We start from the raw sequence: 17737 nt of genomic DNA on the forward strand, positions 1-17737 counted from the left end.
CTTGTGGCAAGCAGAGGAATTCTTTCCAAACAAGAGCAGCCTCATCTCTGGTCCAGGCCCTCTGGCTTTGATTAGCTGCTTAATGAGCCTGCTGTCGGTATGCTGTGGTCTGCACTCACACTCTCTTTCTCTGTCACACACACTCAAAGATTCACACACACACACACACACGCACACACACACACACACACAAAGAGCCCGGTCTCATAACGTGGCAGAGAGCAAAATTATAAACAAACACCACATGCTCTGGTACAATCAGCTGGGTCCACACGCACGCACACACACACACACACACACACATGAGCACATACATGCTCAGAGGGTAAGGGTCAGGAGGAGGGTGCATCTCCTGTCCTCCCTTCCTTCTCTCCCCCCTAGTTCTACTCTCTCCTCTCAGGCCTGGATTACACTACTGCGTTTTTCTGCGTTTTCCCAGAAAAAGAGCTATGTTTGCGCCTATGATCAATTACAGTACCGCGGCCACAATGAAGCTGGAACCCAGAGGCGGATCGATACGGCCAGAGCTCCGTTTTGGTGCTCGAAATCCGGAGCTGCGTTCTAGTGTTATAGGCAGATCCGGAGACTTTTGGGGAAAAAAAAATATATATATATTTTTTTTGATTTATGAGTTTGAGCTATATAGTATCTTAGTGGATGCTATAGTTATTAGTTAATATCAATTTGTAAATAAGAATAACACAAAAAACAGCCAAGCGGATTATGATGTAGGATGAACTTAAATTGTATTCAATGTTTACAGGTTCCCCCCCCAAAAGTAGCTTCATCTTCATCATAACCCAAACAAGAGTAGACACTTCAATTGATTCTCCCGTTCAAAGAAAAGTAACTGGCAAAAAGTTAAAAAGCCTTCTTAGTTCTTAGTTAGAAAGCCGTATGCATCACAGCTCAGTTTGTGTTCCCGATCAAATAGCACCTTCATCACACCTGAACGTCCAAGCACTCCTGCCCTTTTCTTTTTGAATAATATATATAGTCCTTATAATGGTTAGTTTTAAGTCTTTCATCCATTCCCTGACGTTATAACTCCCACATTATGACAAGACTTGAATGGTTATGTCCCATATGTTGTCACTCCCACATTATGACAAGACTTGAATGGTTATGTCCCATATGTTGTCACTTTGTAACATCAATATCCAAGAGATGAATAGGCTTACTATTTTAAACCTCACCGCATATATGGGCAAACATGATTTAGGATAAATTGGCCTACAAACAGATGTCTGTTTTTGCAAAAGAACCCCTCAAATATGTTTTCAGTTTAATCGGGATTAATAGTCTAAAATCAGATCTGTAATCATTGAACAAGGAATTGGTATGTTCGTGTGTGCGTGATCAAAAATCAAAAGAGGAATTGGATATGGAGTTTGCATTACTGGAAAAAATGGGAAGAGGAACTTTAGGAAGATCCATGGTGAACGGAGAACGGCAGGCCTATAGACCTATGGAACGCTGCACTCCAGGACCAAGATGGGTGGATGGATGGACTTGATTTTGTCCTCTTGGTAAAAATTGATTGCGCTCTAAAAACACGAAAGAATAAAACAAAAAATGCAGCAACACAAAGTAGATGAGATGGTGGTTGGGAAGCAAAGGGAACTTTTTAAATTATTTCCAATATACCTGGCTGAGTTCATGGTTCACAACCATTCATCTCTTACAACATAAATAAATAAATAAATAAATAATACAATAAGGTGAACAGTATTAATAATAGGCTATAATATTGTTATCACATCAGTGCAGATTGAGATTAGCCTACAATTTGAGATTGGAATAAGTAGGCTATCTTTTGGATTCAAGATTATTTTAAAAGCAGGGAATGCGCACCAGACATGGAACACAAACAGGGATGGAAATGTACTTGCTGGTGACTGTTGGCATTGGTTGGATGGCTGGACAGCTGCATTTTAAACTCACAACATTCTAGACTATGCTACTAGCCAAGAAAAACATACACTAGCCCAAACCCTTAAATCACCTGTTTGATATGCTCTTTAATGGTGGTGTGATATGCGTTTTCGGGCGTTAGTGTGACAAGAGATTGAAACAGATCTTTATGTGCAATTTCCCATGTAATCGCGGATCGTTTTCCCTGTTCCAAAACGTAGCCATGGACATCCGCGCTAGTGTAATACAGGCCTCAGATTCCATCTACATCACCTGCCTTCATTCACTCTATCGACCACACACACACACACACACACACACACACACACACACACACACACACCTCTGCTCTGTGTTGAAGATGGCATAGGCATGTTTGCTAGACATGAAGCTCTTCTCTACATCTCTCAGCTTCAGGTTGTCCAGAGGCAGCATGTACTTCTTCTCTTTCTCCTAGGAGAGAGAGAGAGAGAGAGAGAGAGAGAGATAGAGAGAGAGAGAGAGAGAGAGAGATGGTATGTTTATGTGAAGGCCAACGACAGCCACTGGTCCAAACAGTAGACAGATACTGTAGTTCCTTCTGGGTGAGTTACAGCCGTCTGATAGGCAGAGAGGGGAGAGAGGGGAGGAGACGGGGTAGGAGATAAGGGTCCAGGACTCCAGCGCACTCCAAGGCTGAGTGTGTGGAGAGCCACAGGGGGCATGTCTGATCTTCCCGTACTAATGACCCTAGTGTGTGATAGGGAAAGAAAGGAGAGAGAGAGAGAGAGAGAGAGAGAGAGAGAGAGAGAGTGAGAGGCCAGGAGTTTACAGTCTGTCATCACCAGTAGGAATTATGAACAACAGTGAGCAGTTGGGGGGGGGGGGGGGGGGTTGGTGGATGGAGAGAAGTGAAAGAGGGAACCAGAGAGGGAGGGGGAGAGAAGAGAGAGAGAGAGGGGGGGAGAGAAGAGAGAGAGAGGGGGGGGCAATAGAAGGAGGCCAGGAGGAGCTGGGTCCACATGTGAAAGTCATTACTCAGACTAGAGTTGTAAAACACAACATTTCTGCACAAGAGAAGCCCATCCCCCTCCTCGTTCCTCTGCTGCCGCCCTGCCTGACCCCCCCCCCCCCCCCCCGCTCGCTCTCTTTCAGGGGGGGGGGGCAGACCCCAGGAAACAGCTTCAGTTACAGCCAGGGCCATGGAGAAGGTAGAGGAGCAGGAGAGAGGAAAGGAGAGAGTGAAAGAGGGAGAAAGAGATGGTTGTATAGAGGAGCAGGATGCATGATGGGAGTGCAGAAGTGTAGGAAGAGAGAGTTAAGAGGACCGAGGAGTGAGTACAGTGAGAGAGAGAGTGTGTGTGTGTGTGTGTGTGTGTGTGTGTGTGTGTGTGTGTGTGTGTGTGTGTGTGGTGGAGACAGAGGTCTGTGTGTGTGTGTGTGTGTGGCGTGCGGAGAAGTTTTGTCTCCCCTCTCCCAGTGCTCCCCTGAACCCCACGACTCTCGTCCTCCGTTACTCTTTTACCTCTTTTTTTTTCCACCAGAGGCCCACTTCCTGTTACAGAGGCTGAAAAAAATGACAGAGCGAGCCTGGCGCTCCGACTGTAACATCTGGTACCACTTTAGAGAGGGAGAGAGAGAGAGAGAGAGAGAGAGAGAGAGGGAGGGAGGGAGAGAAATGGAGAGAGAGAGAGAAGAACGGAGAGGAGAACCCTGACAGGGAGAGGAGCGGAGCGGGGAGATGGAGGACTTCTGGGGAGAGGGAGGCGAGGTTGGACCGAGCAGAAGAACGCGGGGACCCGGAGAGAGAAGGAACGGACGGGAGAGGGAGAGGTGGAGAGAATCTGCAGACCACTCCGGAGCTGATTCCCCATGGGTCCCATCAACCCTTATATGGCTACCCGGGTCCCTCCCTACCTCGGTCTCGCTCGCCCCTCTCTCCTCGGTGCCTTCTCTAAATGCAGGGGCCGATCCCTGGTCGGGTGAGTGTATGTGCCACGTCAAGGCTGGATACTCCGCTCAGACGCAGCGCTCCGGGCGCCTCACACACACACACACACACGCACACACACACACACACCCCGCGCTCGGACCTAAATGGGAACCGCCGAGGGAAGAAGACATCCGTGTGTGTGTGTGTGTGTATGTGTGTTTGGGTGCGAGAGAGAGACCGAGAGAGAGTGTGTGCGCGCACGTCTGTGTGTGTGTGTGTGTAACCTCTCACCCAGCGACACGCCGACGGGACATGGGAGAAGACTCATGGAGCATCCTTTTACTCAGTTCCACCTCCGTCAGGACGGAAGAAGAGAGAAGGAGGTTGAAAAAGAAAGGAATGGGGAAGAGAGAGAGAGAGCGAGAGAGAGAAAGAAGAAGACAAGAAGAGAAGAGAGGGTCCTGCTCCGTCATCCCAGTGTTCAGACTACCTGTTCAGGATCTTACTGGTGTACAGTAGTCTGCACATTGGTTAGACTGTGCAAGGAAGGGCTTCAGTCGCTAATACACACCTACACACACGCATGCATGCATGATGTCGGGCGTGTCTAGTTTTGTCGGGTTTGTGTTTTTGCGCTGTTATCTGCTGCTCTGATTATGTTTGAATGTACTGGGGCTCCGACTGTAAGTTAGCAGATGGAAATGCTTATCAAACAGGTAATACAATGGCAGTCTCATAGCGAGCCACTATTCGACAGCGCCTAAGGCCTGGTTACTGGCTCTGGCCAATGTGTCAAGATCCAGAGGTTGCACGTCATCTTGATCAGACTGTAGAGTAACATTAGCCTCTTTTTGGTTAGCGAAAATATTGACACGGTCATCCGTGGAGGATTTGGCCGTTTTGGAGGTGTTGACGTGTGACCTTGGACAGACACAGGGAGTTGGGAGCACACAGAGTGAGGACTGTATGGACATTATGGACAGAAGAAGTTATGCCTGGCGGCTGTTTTTCCCAGATATTTCATCATCTAAGAGTTTGGTTTGTGTGTGTGTGCGTGCGTGCGTGTGTGTGTTCCATGCTAGTGAAGGTGTCAGGGTGGTCATGGAGGATCATACATCAGACCTGCTGGTCGGAGACTGGGGCTCCACTCCCTGCAGACTAATGGCTGTGAGATAGGGAACAGGCCTGACTCCCTCAGCACACACACACACACACACACACACACACACACACGCACACACACACACACACAGCACTGTGCTCCAGGAGTTAGGAGTGATTGTGCAGATTGGGTGTGTGGGCGCCAGTCTGTATGGGCTCAGGCTACACGTTAGATCCCTGGCAGGAGAGAAGTCCAGGAATGCACGTCTGTTCAGTGTTGTGTGTAGATTAAACAGCCGATCGGACGCAGCGCGCGGAGCCGTATGGATCAGATTAAATGACTAACGCAGGTCAGAGTGTGTGGAGACTTGCTTTCCCCTTGTAGCCAACTGTGGCGGCGAGAGGGGAATTTTGCAGGAGGAGTGTGGGGAGCTGAAGGGGGAGGAGAGGGGGATCGTGGTGGGGGGGGGGGGGGGGTTGGAGGGGGAGTAGAGGGGAGTTGAGGAGGGAGTAGGGGGGGGGGGGGGGAGAGGAGGAGGGAGGGGAGGAGAGGGGGAGGGCTGAAGTGTAGAAACAGCCATGTGGGATTTCTCTGGGCAGATCTTGGAAGCTGGTGTTTGGACAAAGCCTCAGATTTTCCAGCCAGGAATGTGCACAGTCCCAAGGAGACTGCCAACCACAGAGAGAGAGAGAGAGAGAGAGAGAGGGGAGGGAGGGAGGGAGGGAGAGAGAGAGAGAGAGAGAGAGAGAGAGAGAGAGAGAGAGGAGGGAGGGAGGGAGGGAGGGAGGGAGGGGGAGAGAGAGAGAGAGGCAAATGCAGTACGAGAGGATAGAAATAAAAGGGATATGGCAGAGAGAGAGAAATGGGGGGGGGGTTTGCGGAGGTGCGGAGCATGGGTGGGAAGAGAGAGAGAGAGAGAGAGAGAGAGAGCGGCATTTGCAAGAGAGAAGAAACAGAGACTTGGCTTAGGTCTGCGGCCCTGAGAGGGGCCTGTGTGTGTGTGTGTGTGTGTGTATGTGTGTGTGTGTGTCCGTGTGCGCGCATGTGTGTCTCAGAGGCGGCGGCGCGTGTTGTTGATCTAACTGCGCGATTGTACAGACGATTTAATCTCACTAGCACACATCCAACTAGGGACACATGTAGAGGAGGAGAGGAGGCTGTCGCCGCGCGTGTGAACAGGTCCGGCAGTCCGGAGCACCGCCAACGCACAGCCCACGGGGAGAGGGCCGGGGGAAATAGTAGTGCGCTGTAATCTGACCTCAGAAAGACTGAGTGTGGGTGTGTGTGTGTGTGTGTGTAGAGTACTCTGGGTCTACTGAACGCCAGGGGCGTTGGGCTAGTCACTCTAGTTACAGAAGACAAACGGGCCAGGGTGTGGGCCTGTACTGTCTAACTGGATGGTACAGTAGGTGCGTGTGTGTGCGCGTTTGTGTACAGTATGTTAAGTCTGAGAACACTGAGTCCAAATGATCTGGTGCGTGTGTATAATTCACAATGTGCCTATCTGAATCTGTGTATTTTTCTCAGTCTTTGCATGCCAGTTTGTTTATAGCTGCATTTGAGTGTGAGCACTGTAGTGTGTGTGTGTGCGTATGTGTGTGTATGTGTGTGTGTGTTAGTTTGGCTTGGGGCAGCTCCAGCTGTGTCAGAGCGAGCCGCTCCAAATGCCTGGAGTCCCAGAGGAGGAAGAGGGGGGGGGGGGGGGGGGGGGGCGCGAATGAGTGTCCAGACTGAGGGACGGTGGGGGGGGGGGGCGTGAGGAGAGGAACGGGGGAGAAGGGGCGTGGGGAGAGGAAAGGGGGAGAACGGAGGGGCTCGGTCCAAGCTGCCAGGTGCTGGGACAGGGGAGAGTGGCCAGAACAGGGATATATATATATGTGTGTGTGTGTGTGTGTGTGTGTGCTTCCATGTGCTCAGTACCAGTAGGGTTAGGGTTAGGGTTAGGGTTAGGGTTAGCTGGTTAACAGGGTTAACAGTACCGTACTTTTCTGTAGCGAATAAAACTCCCATAAAGACAAACGAGGCAGCGTGAGACTAGTCCACCCGTCTTCCCCGTGCTCGCACGTGCGCAGGTTTGTGCATGTGTGTGGATGGTTTATAACAAATCATGCCCCGCCGACAACACCTCTCAAGGCCTCAACATCCCGGACCCTGTCACCTCCTGGGTCTGGAGAGACAGCACTTCCTGTTCCTGTGACGTTCCGTGACGATACGACGGCGGGATAGGCTACGACGTGTTGTGATGTGTCTGCCTGTCTACACTTGCTGTGCAGACCTTCTGCTCCTGTACAGCAGGCACAGACAGGCAGACAGATGGCAGCCCCGCTGACAGACAGCTCCCCTAACCAATCAGGGGCCGGCGCCACCTACTCTGACGATGCAGCTAACGGGAAACGGCAACTATGACTGGATCTGAATCACATCGGGGGATGTCGGCTGTATTAGATTGATCTCTGATCTCTGAGGCTCAACCACAAGAGATATGTCTGAGCTAATAATAAAGTTATAAGTTGGTCTTGAGAGCTCTGGAGTGTTTTATTCTGTGTGTGTGTGTGTGTGTGTGTGTGTGTGTGTGTGCTGTGTATAATGAAGCAATCTTTAACATATGGGGAACACATTCAAACACCCACGGCAACACAGGGAGAGGCAACTCGTCACATTGCCAGACCTCACTAATCAACCTCCTGATCATCGCCAAGCCATCGCTCGGGGCTCACCTCGTCGTCCTTGAACCAGGACAGGCTCTCCGCGGTGAGGATGAACCAGTACTCCTTAGCCCCGCCCTTGATGATGCTGATATTGTTGATGGTGAGCCAGCCCTTCCTGATGACCTGCGGAGGAGGGAGAGGTGAGGGGTCAGGGGTGATGATGTCAGGGACAGGGGGGGGGGGGGGTGGCTTAGGTAGGAAAGGGTGAGGGATAGTTCACTCCTTACATAGTTACCGCAACATGAAGGGTGGATATTCCGTATGCATTTCTAGATTTGTATGGATCTGGGTAGATGATTGGGAAAACTATAGCGTCCTGATTAGCATGACAGTACGCAGTAATGTGAGAGAACTATCCCAGTAGAGGAAGGAAGAGAGGAGAGAGAGAGAGAGAGGGGGGGGGGGGGGCATGCACGAGGAGCCATAAGCTGCAAAAGACCAAAAGAGTGTCAAACTTCAAGGACACGAATGGCAAAAGTCAATCATACTGTAGAATCTGTCATTATTTCTACCTCTCCCTATTCAGCCAGAGGAAAGGGTACAGAGGGAGCAGATGACAGGAAAAAGGAGGAAGAGATTAGAGGAAGAGATTAGAGGAAGGAAACGAGCGACCGACGGAGAAAAAAAGAGGGAGAGTTTCGGATGCGGACTGAAAGAGAGGTGGATGAGGACGAGCGGAAGGATGAGATGGCACATGGAGAGATACTGTACACATACATCCTGACTCACAAACACACTCTCACACACACACACGCGCGTGCGCACACGCACACACACACACACACATACACACACACAAGTGCTCTGACGGCCAGGAGACAGAGGCGGAGCTGTGGAGAGGAGAGGGTTGAAGTGGGCTGCAGTCTGATAACCAGGAGACCCCAGGAGCGCAGAGAGACTGTGAAAGAGAGAGCGAAACTGTGTGTGTGTGTGTGTGTGTGTGTGTGTGTGTGTGTTAGTGTCGTGATCGGTGAGGGAGAGAGTGTGCAACACGGCAGCAGAGTGACGGACCACGTGGAGAGAGGCCGCTGATGTTACGGTGAAACGGCGCGGAGAAAAGTGACACATTAGATTAACCCCCCCTCAACCAACCCCCCCCGAGCTCCTGTGGGGGGGGGCAGCACAGAGTGAGAGGCTTACAGAAACTGGATTCATACTATTAGACTGGGAGGTGGAGCAAACACGCCCTGGAACAAGAGAGAGAGAGAGAGAGAGAGAGAGAGAGAGAGAGAGAGAGAGAGAGAGAGAGAGAGAGAGAGAGAGAGAGAGGTTACCATGGATGGTTTCAGTATCCGGCCCCACGGAATTGTCTGTTCCTTGTTGCTACTTGTAAACGTTCATGTCCCTGAGATGCAACATTCCTGCCTCCCTTCCTTAGAAAAATCACTGATCTGATATGAGTGGATAGGTCACACAGCAGTGCAGAGGAGCAGATTTCTTCGCCTATCCAGTTGTGTTAGATCTGAGATTGTGGGGAGGAAGGAAGGAAGGTTGCATTTCAGAAGAATTGAAACAGGGCCCATACCATAGACTCACCTGGTTGCCTAAGGCTGCCAGGCTCCTCTTATTGGGGGTGGAAGCAGCGGTTTTGGTCTGGGCGCTGGGAGAGAGAGACACACACACAGGGCTCAGTCACACTCAGATCTGACTGGCCCTGGACGGACGCGGGGCATCCAGGACAGCCGCTGCTGCTGGGACAGAGCTGGACGAGGAGACGAGGGACGGAGTGACTCACTTGGCGAAGCCTATGAAGTCCTCGTGGTTGGTGTTGATGTAGGCTACCTGCACGTCGATGAGCAACAACACCTGCAGATGATAGGCGGACACCCGTGACACACACACACACACACACACACACACACACAGTCACTAGGGCAGAACCTCAGAGGACACATTACATGCACAACAGAAAGGAAGAGAGGGTGTGTGTGTGTGTATGTGTGTGCGTGTGTGTGTGTGTGTGCGTGTGTGTGTGTGCGTGTGAGAATCACCTGGTCCTTGGTTTGACCCTCTTGCTCCCGGACATGTGTGGTTACGATCCTCTCTGTCTCCTCCCGGAGCCTGGGAAATGAGCCCAGCTAAAGACAAGAGATACCGGGTGAACACGCGAAAACACACACGGTACCCAGTACACACACACACACACACGTACGGACGGACAGCGCCGTACCCTGTTGGTGACCTGCCGGACGGTGGCTATGAGCTCCTGGATGATCATGTCCACGCATTTGATACACGGCCCCTTCAACAGCAGTATCTGCCTCCTCACGATCGCCTCGAACGCCATGTCAGGCGTGAACAGACCTGTCCTAGAGGGGAGAGAGAGAGGGGTGAGAGAGAGGGGGGGGGGTTGGGGCAGAAAAAGCAAGACATTATACTTTTACATTACAGTCATTTAGCAGACGCTTTTATCCAAAGCGACTAACGATAATTGCATTTAACATAGAAAAAGCTAATGTTGTACTACTCTCCAGAACTCACAAATGCATCTCCTTTCTACAACAAGTGACTAAGAGCATAATCTGCTGTGCAAGAATAGCAAACTAAAATACAATAAGTGCTTAAGAATGTGAGCAGGGGTCATATAATCTGTGTTTGCTTGATTTGTACCGTACTGGTGACTCCTCTGAACACACACATACCCGCACACACATACTGAGCACACACACACACACCCGTGCACATACTGAACACACACACATACACCCGTACACATACTGAGCACACACACACACACCCGTGCACATACTGAACACACACACACACGTACACATACTGAACACACACACATACCCTCACACACACTGAACACATGCATACCCGCACACATACTGAACACACACACACACATACCCACACACATACTGAACACACAGACATACGCGTACACATACTGAACACACACATACCCGTACACATACTGAACACACACACACATATACCCGCACACATACTGAACACACACACACACCCACACACATACTGAACACACACACACATACCTGCACACATACTGAACACACACACACACCCACACACATACTGAACACACACACACATTCCCCGTGCACATACTGAACACACACACACACATACCCGTGCACATACTGAACACACACATACCCACACACACCTGATGCCGTGGATGTTCTTGATGGCATAGGTGATCTCCCGACGTAGCTCCCTCTCATCAAACTCCATCTAGGGGCACAGAGGGTGTGATTGCTGGGAGGGAGGGGCCAGCGGCGGCAGGGGAAAGTTCTCAATGCAAACACACATAGAGCTTGTTCCCAGAGACAAGTAATGTCTCCATAATCACAACTTGCCATAAACTCTAAGCAGTATGCTTGCACTACCGTGCGCTAAGCAGTGCACACACGCACACACACACACCCACACGCACACACGCACACCTTGACCAGTTCGAAGGGGAAGCGTTCGTGGAAGATGCGGTTGATCCTGGCGCCCCCAGACAGCTCCACGGTGTTCACCTGGTCCCCTGAGCCCTCGATGCACTTCTCAAAGTCCACCGCAAAGTGCTGCGCCAACCTGGAGCACAACACAGGGGGCTCAGAACACACACACACACACACACACATTCAAACACATCCAGTACGCACACACACACACACACACACGTGTAGACACTGACTGCAGCAGGGCCTTGGTCTTGCGTGAGTGGTCGTCAGGCTGGTAGTCTTTGTACAGTGCAGCCTCTCGGTCCAGGGCCAGACGCTGGGCCTGCAGCTGGCTACGGACAGCAGGCAGCGTGTCCCGGATGTGGTTGGTCAGTTGCTGCACACAAGCAAACGCACAGGTGAAGAGTGAGTGTGTGTGTGTGTGCGTGAGTGAGTGTGCGTGGGTGTGCATGAGTGCGTGTGCATGTGTATGTGCGTGTGCGAGTGAATGTGCGTGTGCATGTGTGTGCATCAGTGTGCGTGTGTGCGTGCGTACGGACCTGGTTGAGGACTGTCTGGAGGTGCGGCGTGCCCATTCTGTCGGCCATGTGCCTGTAGGCTGGGTGGGTCAGGAAGAACTTCCTCTCCGCATCCAGAGCTGCTCTGATGTCCTTCTTCCCATCGATGTCCTTCTGACTGCGGTTCACCACTCCGATATAGCCTGGGGAGACGTGACAGTGAGGGAGAGAGAGCCTGAGAGAGTGGTGGGAGTGAGGGAGAGAGAGCCTGAGAGAGAGTGGCGGGAGTGAGGGAGAGAGAGCCTGAGAGAGAGTGGTGGGAGCGAGGGAGAGAGAGCCTGAGAGAGAGCGCTGAGGAGTATTGACGCCATGCTCAACAGGGAAGGAGAACCAGTCTTTTGGCGCATGAGGAAAGTGATATAAATACGCAGTGGACCGAGCCTGCATGAAGAAGAGAGGCTCTGGTTTCCAGCAAGTCCCTGCTCCCTGGGAGCCGGGCGTCGCCAGCCGGATCTCACAAGCTCACATTCGATTTCACTCCGCAGATCAGTCTGGACATCCAACCGTTCTAACGGAATCTGCTCGAAGAGAAATGTGTTTGTGCCAATCACGACCGTTTATCTAATATGGGGCGGGTTTAATAAGATGACAGAACAGAGGAGCGCTGTAGAGGCATTTTTGCTGATTGGTTGTAGGTCTATCCAATTGTGTCCAGAGGCTTTTTGATCTACGCCCGTTATAGCGGCCCTTGGAAATCGGAAAGCAACTGAGTTTCCAGACCGTCCGCATTTTTGCGAATTAGGTCTAGCGAAGCCCGGCTAGCTCCCTGGTCCAGTCAAGTCAAAAAAGCCAGGTTCACATAAAGATCACACACTCAAACTCATAACCTGTGTGTATGGATTGGAACAAAATAATGTTCTAAATGTTAGTTTAACTTTAGGCCAAATACTGGAGGTGATGATGGCAATGAGGAAGAGTGCTGCTAACATTAGTGAGCGAGCCAACAACATTAGCCCAGCCTCAGGTTGACGAAACGCAGCCGAGCAGCCCTAGGTTAGAGCACCCCGTCCTCCAGAAGCAAACACAGAGTCACTGGCTATAATCGCGAATGGACCCTAAATATAGCGGATGGCTATATAAGACAGAATATGGTAAGGTCATCCTTCATCCTTAATGTTTTTGAAAAAGCGTCTTATATCCATATCCTTTGGATAGATAGCTACCACCAGATACCAACAATAAGCTCTCTAACCTGTGTTCTCGCTCTCTCTCTCCCTCCCACCCTCACCCCCTCTCAATCTCTCTCTCCCTCCCACCCTAGCCCCCTCTCAATCTCTCTCTCCCTCCCACCCTCGCCCCCTCTCAATCTCTCTCTCCCTCCCACCCTCGCCCCCTCTCAATCTCTCTCTCCCTCCCACCCTCGCCCCCTCTCAATCTCTCTCTCCCTCCCACCCTCCCACCCTCGCCCCCTCTCAATCTCTCTCTCCCTCCCACCCTCGCCCCCTCTCAATCTCTCTCTCCCTCCCACCCTAGCCCCCTCTCAATCTCTCTCTCCCTCCCACCCTCGCCCCCTCTCAATCTCTCTCTCCCTCCCACCCTCGCCCCCTCTCAATCTCTCTCTCCCTCCCACCCTCGCCCCCTCTCAATCTCTCTCTCCCTCCCACCCTCGCCCCCTCTCAATCTCTCTCTCCCTCCCACCCTCGCCCCCTCTCAATCTCTCTCTCCCTCCCACCCTCGCCCCCTCTCAATCTCTCTCTCCCTCCCACCCTCGCCCCCTCTCAATCTCTCTCTCTCCCCCCTCGCTCCCTCTCTCTCTCTCTCTCGCTCACACAAAATGTCGCTCACACAAAATGTGCATTTTCCAAGTAGTGTGAAGTAGGCCAGATCTACTGCTTGAATGACACACAGATGACCCAATATACAAGTACTGCATACCCAACATATATATCATCATCATCATGTTTTTAAGAGGACACAAAAAAAGTGCAAAATTTTACACGACTAACCAAAAACTATTATTACTATGAGCCCACTCTAATATAGCAGGCTAGAAGCGTCCCTGTTCAGAGCGCTGGACTCCATGTCTAACAGCTCAGCTTCCTGCCAGGCCGCTCTTGTAATAGCAGGCATATCACAGGGCTACCATGGATAATGGATTCCACTGAGAGAGGAAGCATGAAGGAGCCTGCACCTGGTGGTGCTTTACCCAGCCTATACGCTGCCCCGGGGGGGGCGCACACACACACACACACACACACAGGCTCAGCTCCCACAGTCCAGACAGAAACACTACCCCATGAGCTCAGCACTGTGCACGGCCTCGTTCGCATGCTGGGCCAGGCCGGAGCTGCCGTCCAGCTGGCAGACGTGACGCAACCACACACACTCTCGCGCCTCTCACCTGAAGTACTCTACTGTACACACACACACACACACACACACACACACGCACACACAAGCATACCTCTGCGGAGGGGCAGCAACCTGTTCTCCAGGATGTCCCGGGCATCCGTGCCCTCATCCATCAGGTCCAGCTTAGTGATGACCCCTATGGTGCGCTGACCTGAGGAGGAGAGGGGGGGGGGAGAGTTCAAAGTTCAAGATCAAAAGCTTTATTGTCATTAGACAAAGTACAACGAGATTTCCTTGTGCGTCCTCTCACAGCCATACCTACACACACACTCACACTCACTCACACACAAAGTGTGTGGTTAAGTTCAGTTACAGTCCTCTCAGTTATTGCACACGCTCTTATTGTTATGGATCTCAATTGCGCAAGTCTTATTACACAGTCCCATTCTTATTGCGCCAGAGTATTGCATTCCCCATATTGCTTCTATATTGCACTGTCCCATAATGCTAGAAGTCCCATCTAGTTTAGATGGAGCAAGAGAGAACAGGTATTAAGATAGGAAAGTAATAACTCATCGTCCGCACACAGACGCTCGCGCACGGCCTACCCTGTGGGTCGACGTCCTTGGCCAGTTTGAGGGCGTCTGAGTTGGCCAGGTCGGTGTTGGCGGGGGTGACGGCCAGGATCAGACAGTTGTCCTTGCAGATGAACTGCATGATCATGTCCCTGACCTGGTACTCTATGTCGGCCGGCTGCTCGCCGACCGGCACCTTGGTGATGCCAGGCAGGTCCACCAGGGTCAGGTGCAGCACTGTGCCGACACGCAAACACGCACGCACGCACACGGGCGCACACACACAAACACACTTCAGTTGAACAGAAAGCAGACGAAAGACTTCAGGATTGGACAAGGAAATTAATTGGAGCTTGGACGCATGTAAAGACACACACGTGCACACACACACACGTTACCATGTGGGGAGTAGACCCGTAGGTTGATGGGGACAGCAGAGATGCCCTTGTTGGGTCCTGTCAATCTCTCCGTCTCCACCTCGATCTCCTGACGAACCTCCTGGAAGTCTGTGAACTTCCTCCCTCTACAGTGAAGAAACTCTGCATACTCTGGGAGGAGGACAGACAGGAGGAAGGTGACCTTCAAAAAAATAGCCCAACAGTATAGCCAAGACTCCTAGAGTCCTAGTTCTGTACACTGCTACATTTACAGCGGTCCAGTCATAGACAACTTTTTCTATCCAGGTTTATACTGCCCTCTAGAGATGAAGACGTGCGCTAACACATTGATAATGAGAAGAACAGCTACTTTGTGTTATTGTCTTGATGACGGTGGGAACTTAGCCGTGGGTGGAGTACCTGTGCCAGCGCAGATTAGCTGCAGGACCAGGGGTCTGCGGGTGACGATGCCTGAGCCCCTGGGGAGGAAGTCTCTGTGAGGGGAAGAGAAGGAAGTAAGGGAGGGGCAGCACGCACGCACACACACACACACACACACACACTATTATCTTTCTCTTTCTCACTCACACAAAAGACAAACGACTCTCTCTCTTTCTCTCTCTCTCTCTCTCTCTCACACACACACAGAGGGGCAGCCAGTCCAGCCAGCACATTTTACTGGAGTGAAACACTATACCAGCCTCTCTGCATATTTGCTACTGCTGTAATACTTATTTATGGATGCTTTACACATGTACAGTACTAGGCCTTCCCAAAGAGACATTTATAATCATGTAATGACTGTCAAACATAGCTCTCCACTAGCCACTTGCAATTTGTAAGAACAGAGAAAGATACAGTAGAAGCTAGTAGCTGCAGTGTCTGTACAGTACAGCTAACAGTTAAAAGCCCTCTAATCATCTCTGATGGCATCCAAAGACTCTAGCTCGCATGGGGTAAATGTGGCGAAGCCTCTTTTGTGTAACACCCAGCCTCTGCAGTGCTGTCTAGGCTACATCCTGTTGATCCATTCTGGGTTTTAGGAAGTTTATTTTACAGCATCCTACTATTTATCATAAAGCACAGCGCACCTGCTGAGAGGAGGAAACAGACCTGGCTGGAGAAGCTAACCCAGTACTAAGGATAGATACTCCCAGCTCACAGGGCGCCGTCGGTGGCTCATCGGGCTAAGGAACATACCACAAGGCTTTACCCCAGCGGTCCAGGTTCAAAGCATGTCTTCCCCTCTGTCTCTCCCACCTTTCCTACACTATCCAGTATAATGCAGCAGAAATGCCCCCCCCCCCCCCCCCCCCCATATAAAAATAAATAAATCATACTCTCTCTCTGATACAGTACATATTATACATACATACTGCATCTTGACAGAGGAAAGCTGTGTGTTTGCCTGTACTGTGTATTGTTGTGGCATAGCAGGGCATAGTTCGTTCACAGTCACCGGAGTTTCTGCAACATCTCCAGCCTTGTCTACAATCTCCAGCTTCCCTGGCCCTTGCATTCCTCTCTGACAGAGACTCTGTCTGTCTGTTTGTCTGTCTTCGTGGCAATCTGGTCATGTTGGTCTGTATTCAACAAAGACACAAAGCCCTGTTCAGTTCAGCTCCTGCAGACTCATGCTTCCACCACAGTGGACACAACATCAAACTATGTGAAGACTCAATCCCATACTAGGAAAATAGAAAGCTTGCTGAACTACACTACAGGACCCAGTGTGATAAGAGGAAGTGCAGTCTGGTCACTGTTACACAGACACTGCTATCTCAGGCATCCGGGAACTACTTCAGTCTTCCAAAAACAGATGCACAGAGATATAGAGGGCCCAGAGTATTCTGTGGGTAGGAGGGTTTCCTAGTCCAGTCAGTCACATGGGCAGGTGCGGTCTTGGTCCTGCATGGGGCCAGTCAGACACTACTGTACATTGCACAGAGAAAACTCTAGGCTTAATGAGAAACATCTCTCTCTTTGCTGCCAGTTCCATGCCACCCACAAGACAGTTGACAAAAGCAAGGTCTTTTTCATTTTCACTAAGTCAATACAAACTTAGAGTCGATGGGGGCTTGTCTTGTCTTCATCAGGACAATCCACGGTAGTGGTGACAATTCTCCTAATTAGGAGCCCAAAACATCTTGGCAACACTCGTGGAAGGCTGCGTTAACAACTCGTTCCTGTACACCCTGAACAGAGACGGTTTGGCAGGCTTGGGCTACTGTGCGCATTTGGGCTCCTTTGAGAATAATGTTCTCTCCAGACACTGGTGGGCCTACCTGCCGACGAAATTTTCCAAGACGGAGCTCTTGCCTGCGCTCTGGCCACCCACGACAGCGATCTGCGGCAGGTTCAGGCTGCAGCTCTGTCCGATGCTGCTGAAGGCATCTTGAAGCCGATTGACCAGCGGGATCAGCTCCTCCATCCCCCGGTTGCCCATCGCAACGGTGGCCGTTGGTGGGTGCTGACCGACACTGACGTGGCCGAACCTGTCAACTTATGCAACACCATCCAAGACCAGAGGTCATGCCTCCGAGTAGCGTTACATAGAGCGAGTTTCCTTCCGTTCCTTGAATAAGTCATTACTGGAAAACACTCGCTGTGATATTCAACAAGTTAACTTTAGGCTAAACGAAGTGTGGAGATAGGTCTGGCTCTGCGAGACTAACTTCAGGCTAACTGGGCTAGCAGTAGCTACGAAGTTGTGACAATAATACTCAAGCTCGAAAGCTTGCTGAAGTGAACGTGTTTTATTATGAGGTAATAACTTATGTTTTATCAAAGCGAAATACCTGGAAATAGTTGGAACTAGGCATGCACGTCACCCTCACCTCTTGCTTTTGTTTTGGACCAACTAACGTTATTAATCTCAGCA

At 50.9% G+C, this 17737-nt stretch overlaps 1 protein-coding gene across 1 annotated transcript in view; it reads right to left on the reverse strand.

The window, feature by feature from the left end:
- dnm3a (dynamin 3a) overlaps nucleotides 1-17302 on the reverse strand; it is a gene marked incomplete at both ends in the record, with an annotated part of 22244 nt that extends 4942 nt beyond the window's left edge. The window contains 16 exons of the mRNA XM_084444478.1: nucleotides 2258-2367; nucleotides 7646-7759; nucleotides 8794-8823; nucleotides 9173-9236; nucleotides 9372-9442; nucleotides 9628-9714; nucleotides 9807-9945; nucleotides 10770-10837; nucleotides 11050-11185; nucleotides 11289-11431; nucleotides 11595-11755; nucleotides 14017-14115; nucleotides 14513-14716; nucleotides 14878-15027; nucleotides 15277-15350; nucleotides 17142-17302. Of these exons, the coding sequence (XP_084300604.1) occupies nucleotides 2258-2367; nucleotides 7646-7759; nucleotides 8794-8823; nucleotides 9173-9236; nucleotides 9372-9442; nucleotides 9628-9714; nucleotides 9807-9945; nucleotides 10770-10837; nucleotides 11050-11185; nucleotides 11289-11431; nucleotides 11595-11755; nucleotides 14017-14115; nucleotides 14513-14716; nucleotides 14878-15027; nucleotides 15277-15350; nucleotides 17142-17302 (1811 nt within the window). The remainder of the gene's footprint in view (nucleotides 1-2257; nucleotides 2368-7645; nucleotides 7760-8793; nucleotides 8824-9172; nucleotides 9237-9371; nucleotides 9443-9627; nucleotides 9715-9806; nucleotides 9946-10769; nucleotides 10838-11049; nucleotides 11186-11288; nucleotides 11432-11594; nucleotides 11756-14016; nucleotides 14116-14512; nucleotides 14717-14877; nucleotides 15028-15276; nucleotides 15351-17141) is intronic.
- Between the last annotated feature and the right edge of the window lie 435 nt (nucleotides 17303-17737).

This window comes from Borostomias antarcticus (assembly GCF_949987555.1).
Source record: "Borostomias antarcticus genome assembly, chromosome: 10".
In the NCBI taxonomy this organism is placed as follows: domain Eukaryota; kingdom Metazoa; phylum Chordata; class Actinopteri; order Stomiiformes; family Stomiidae; genus Borostomias; species Borostomias antarcticus.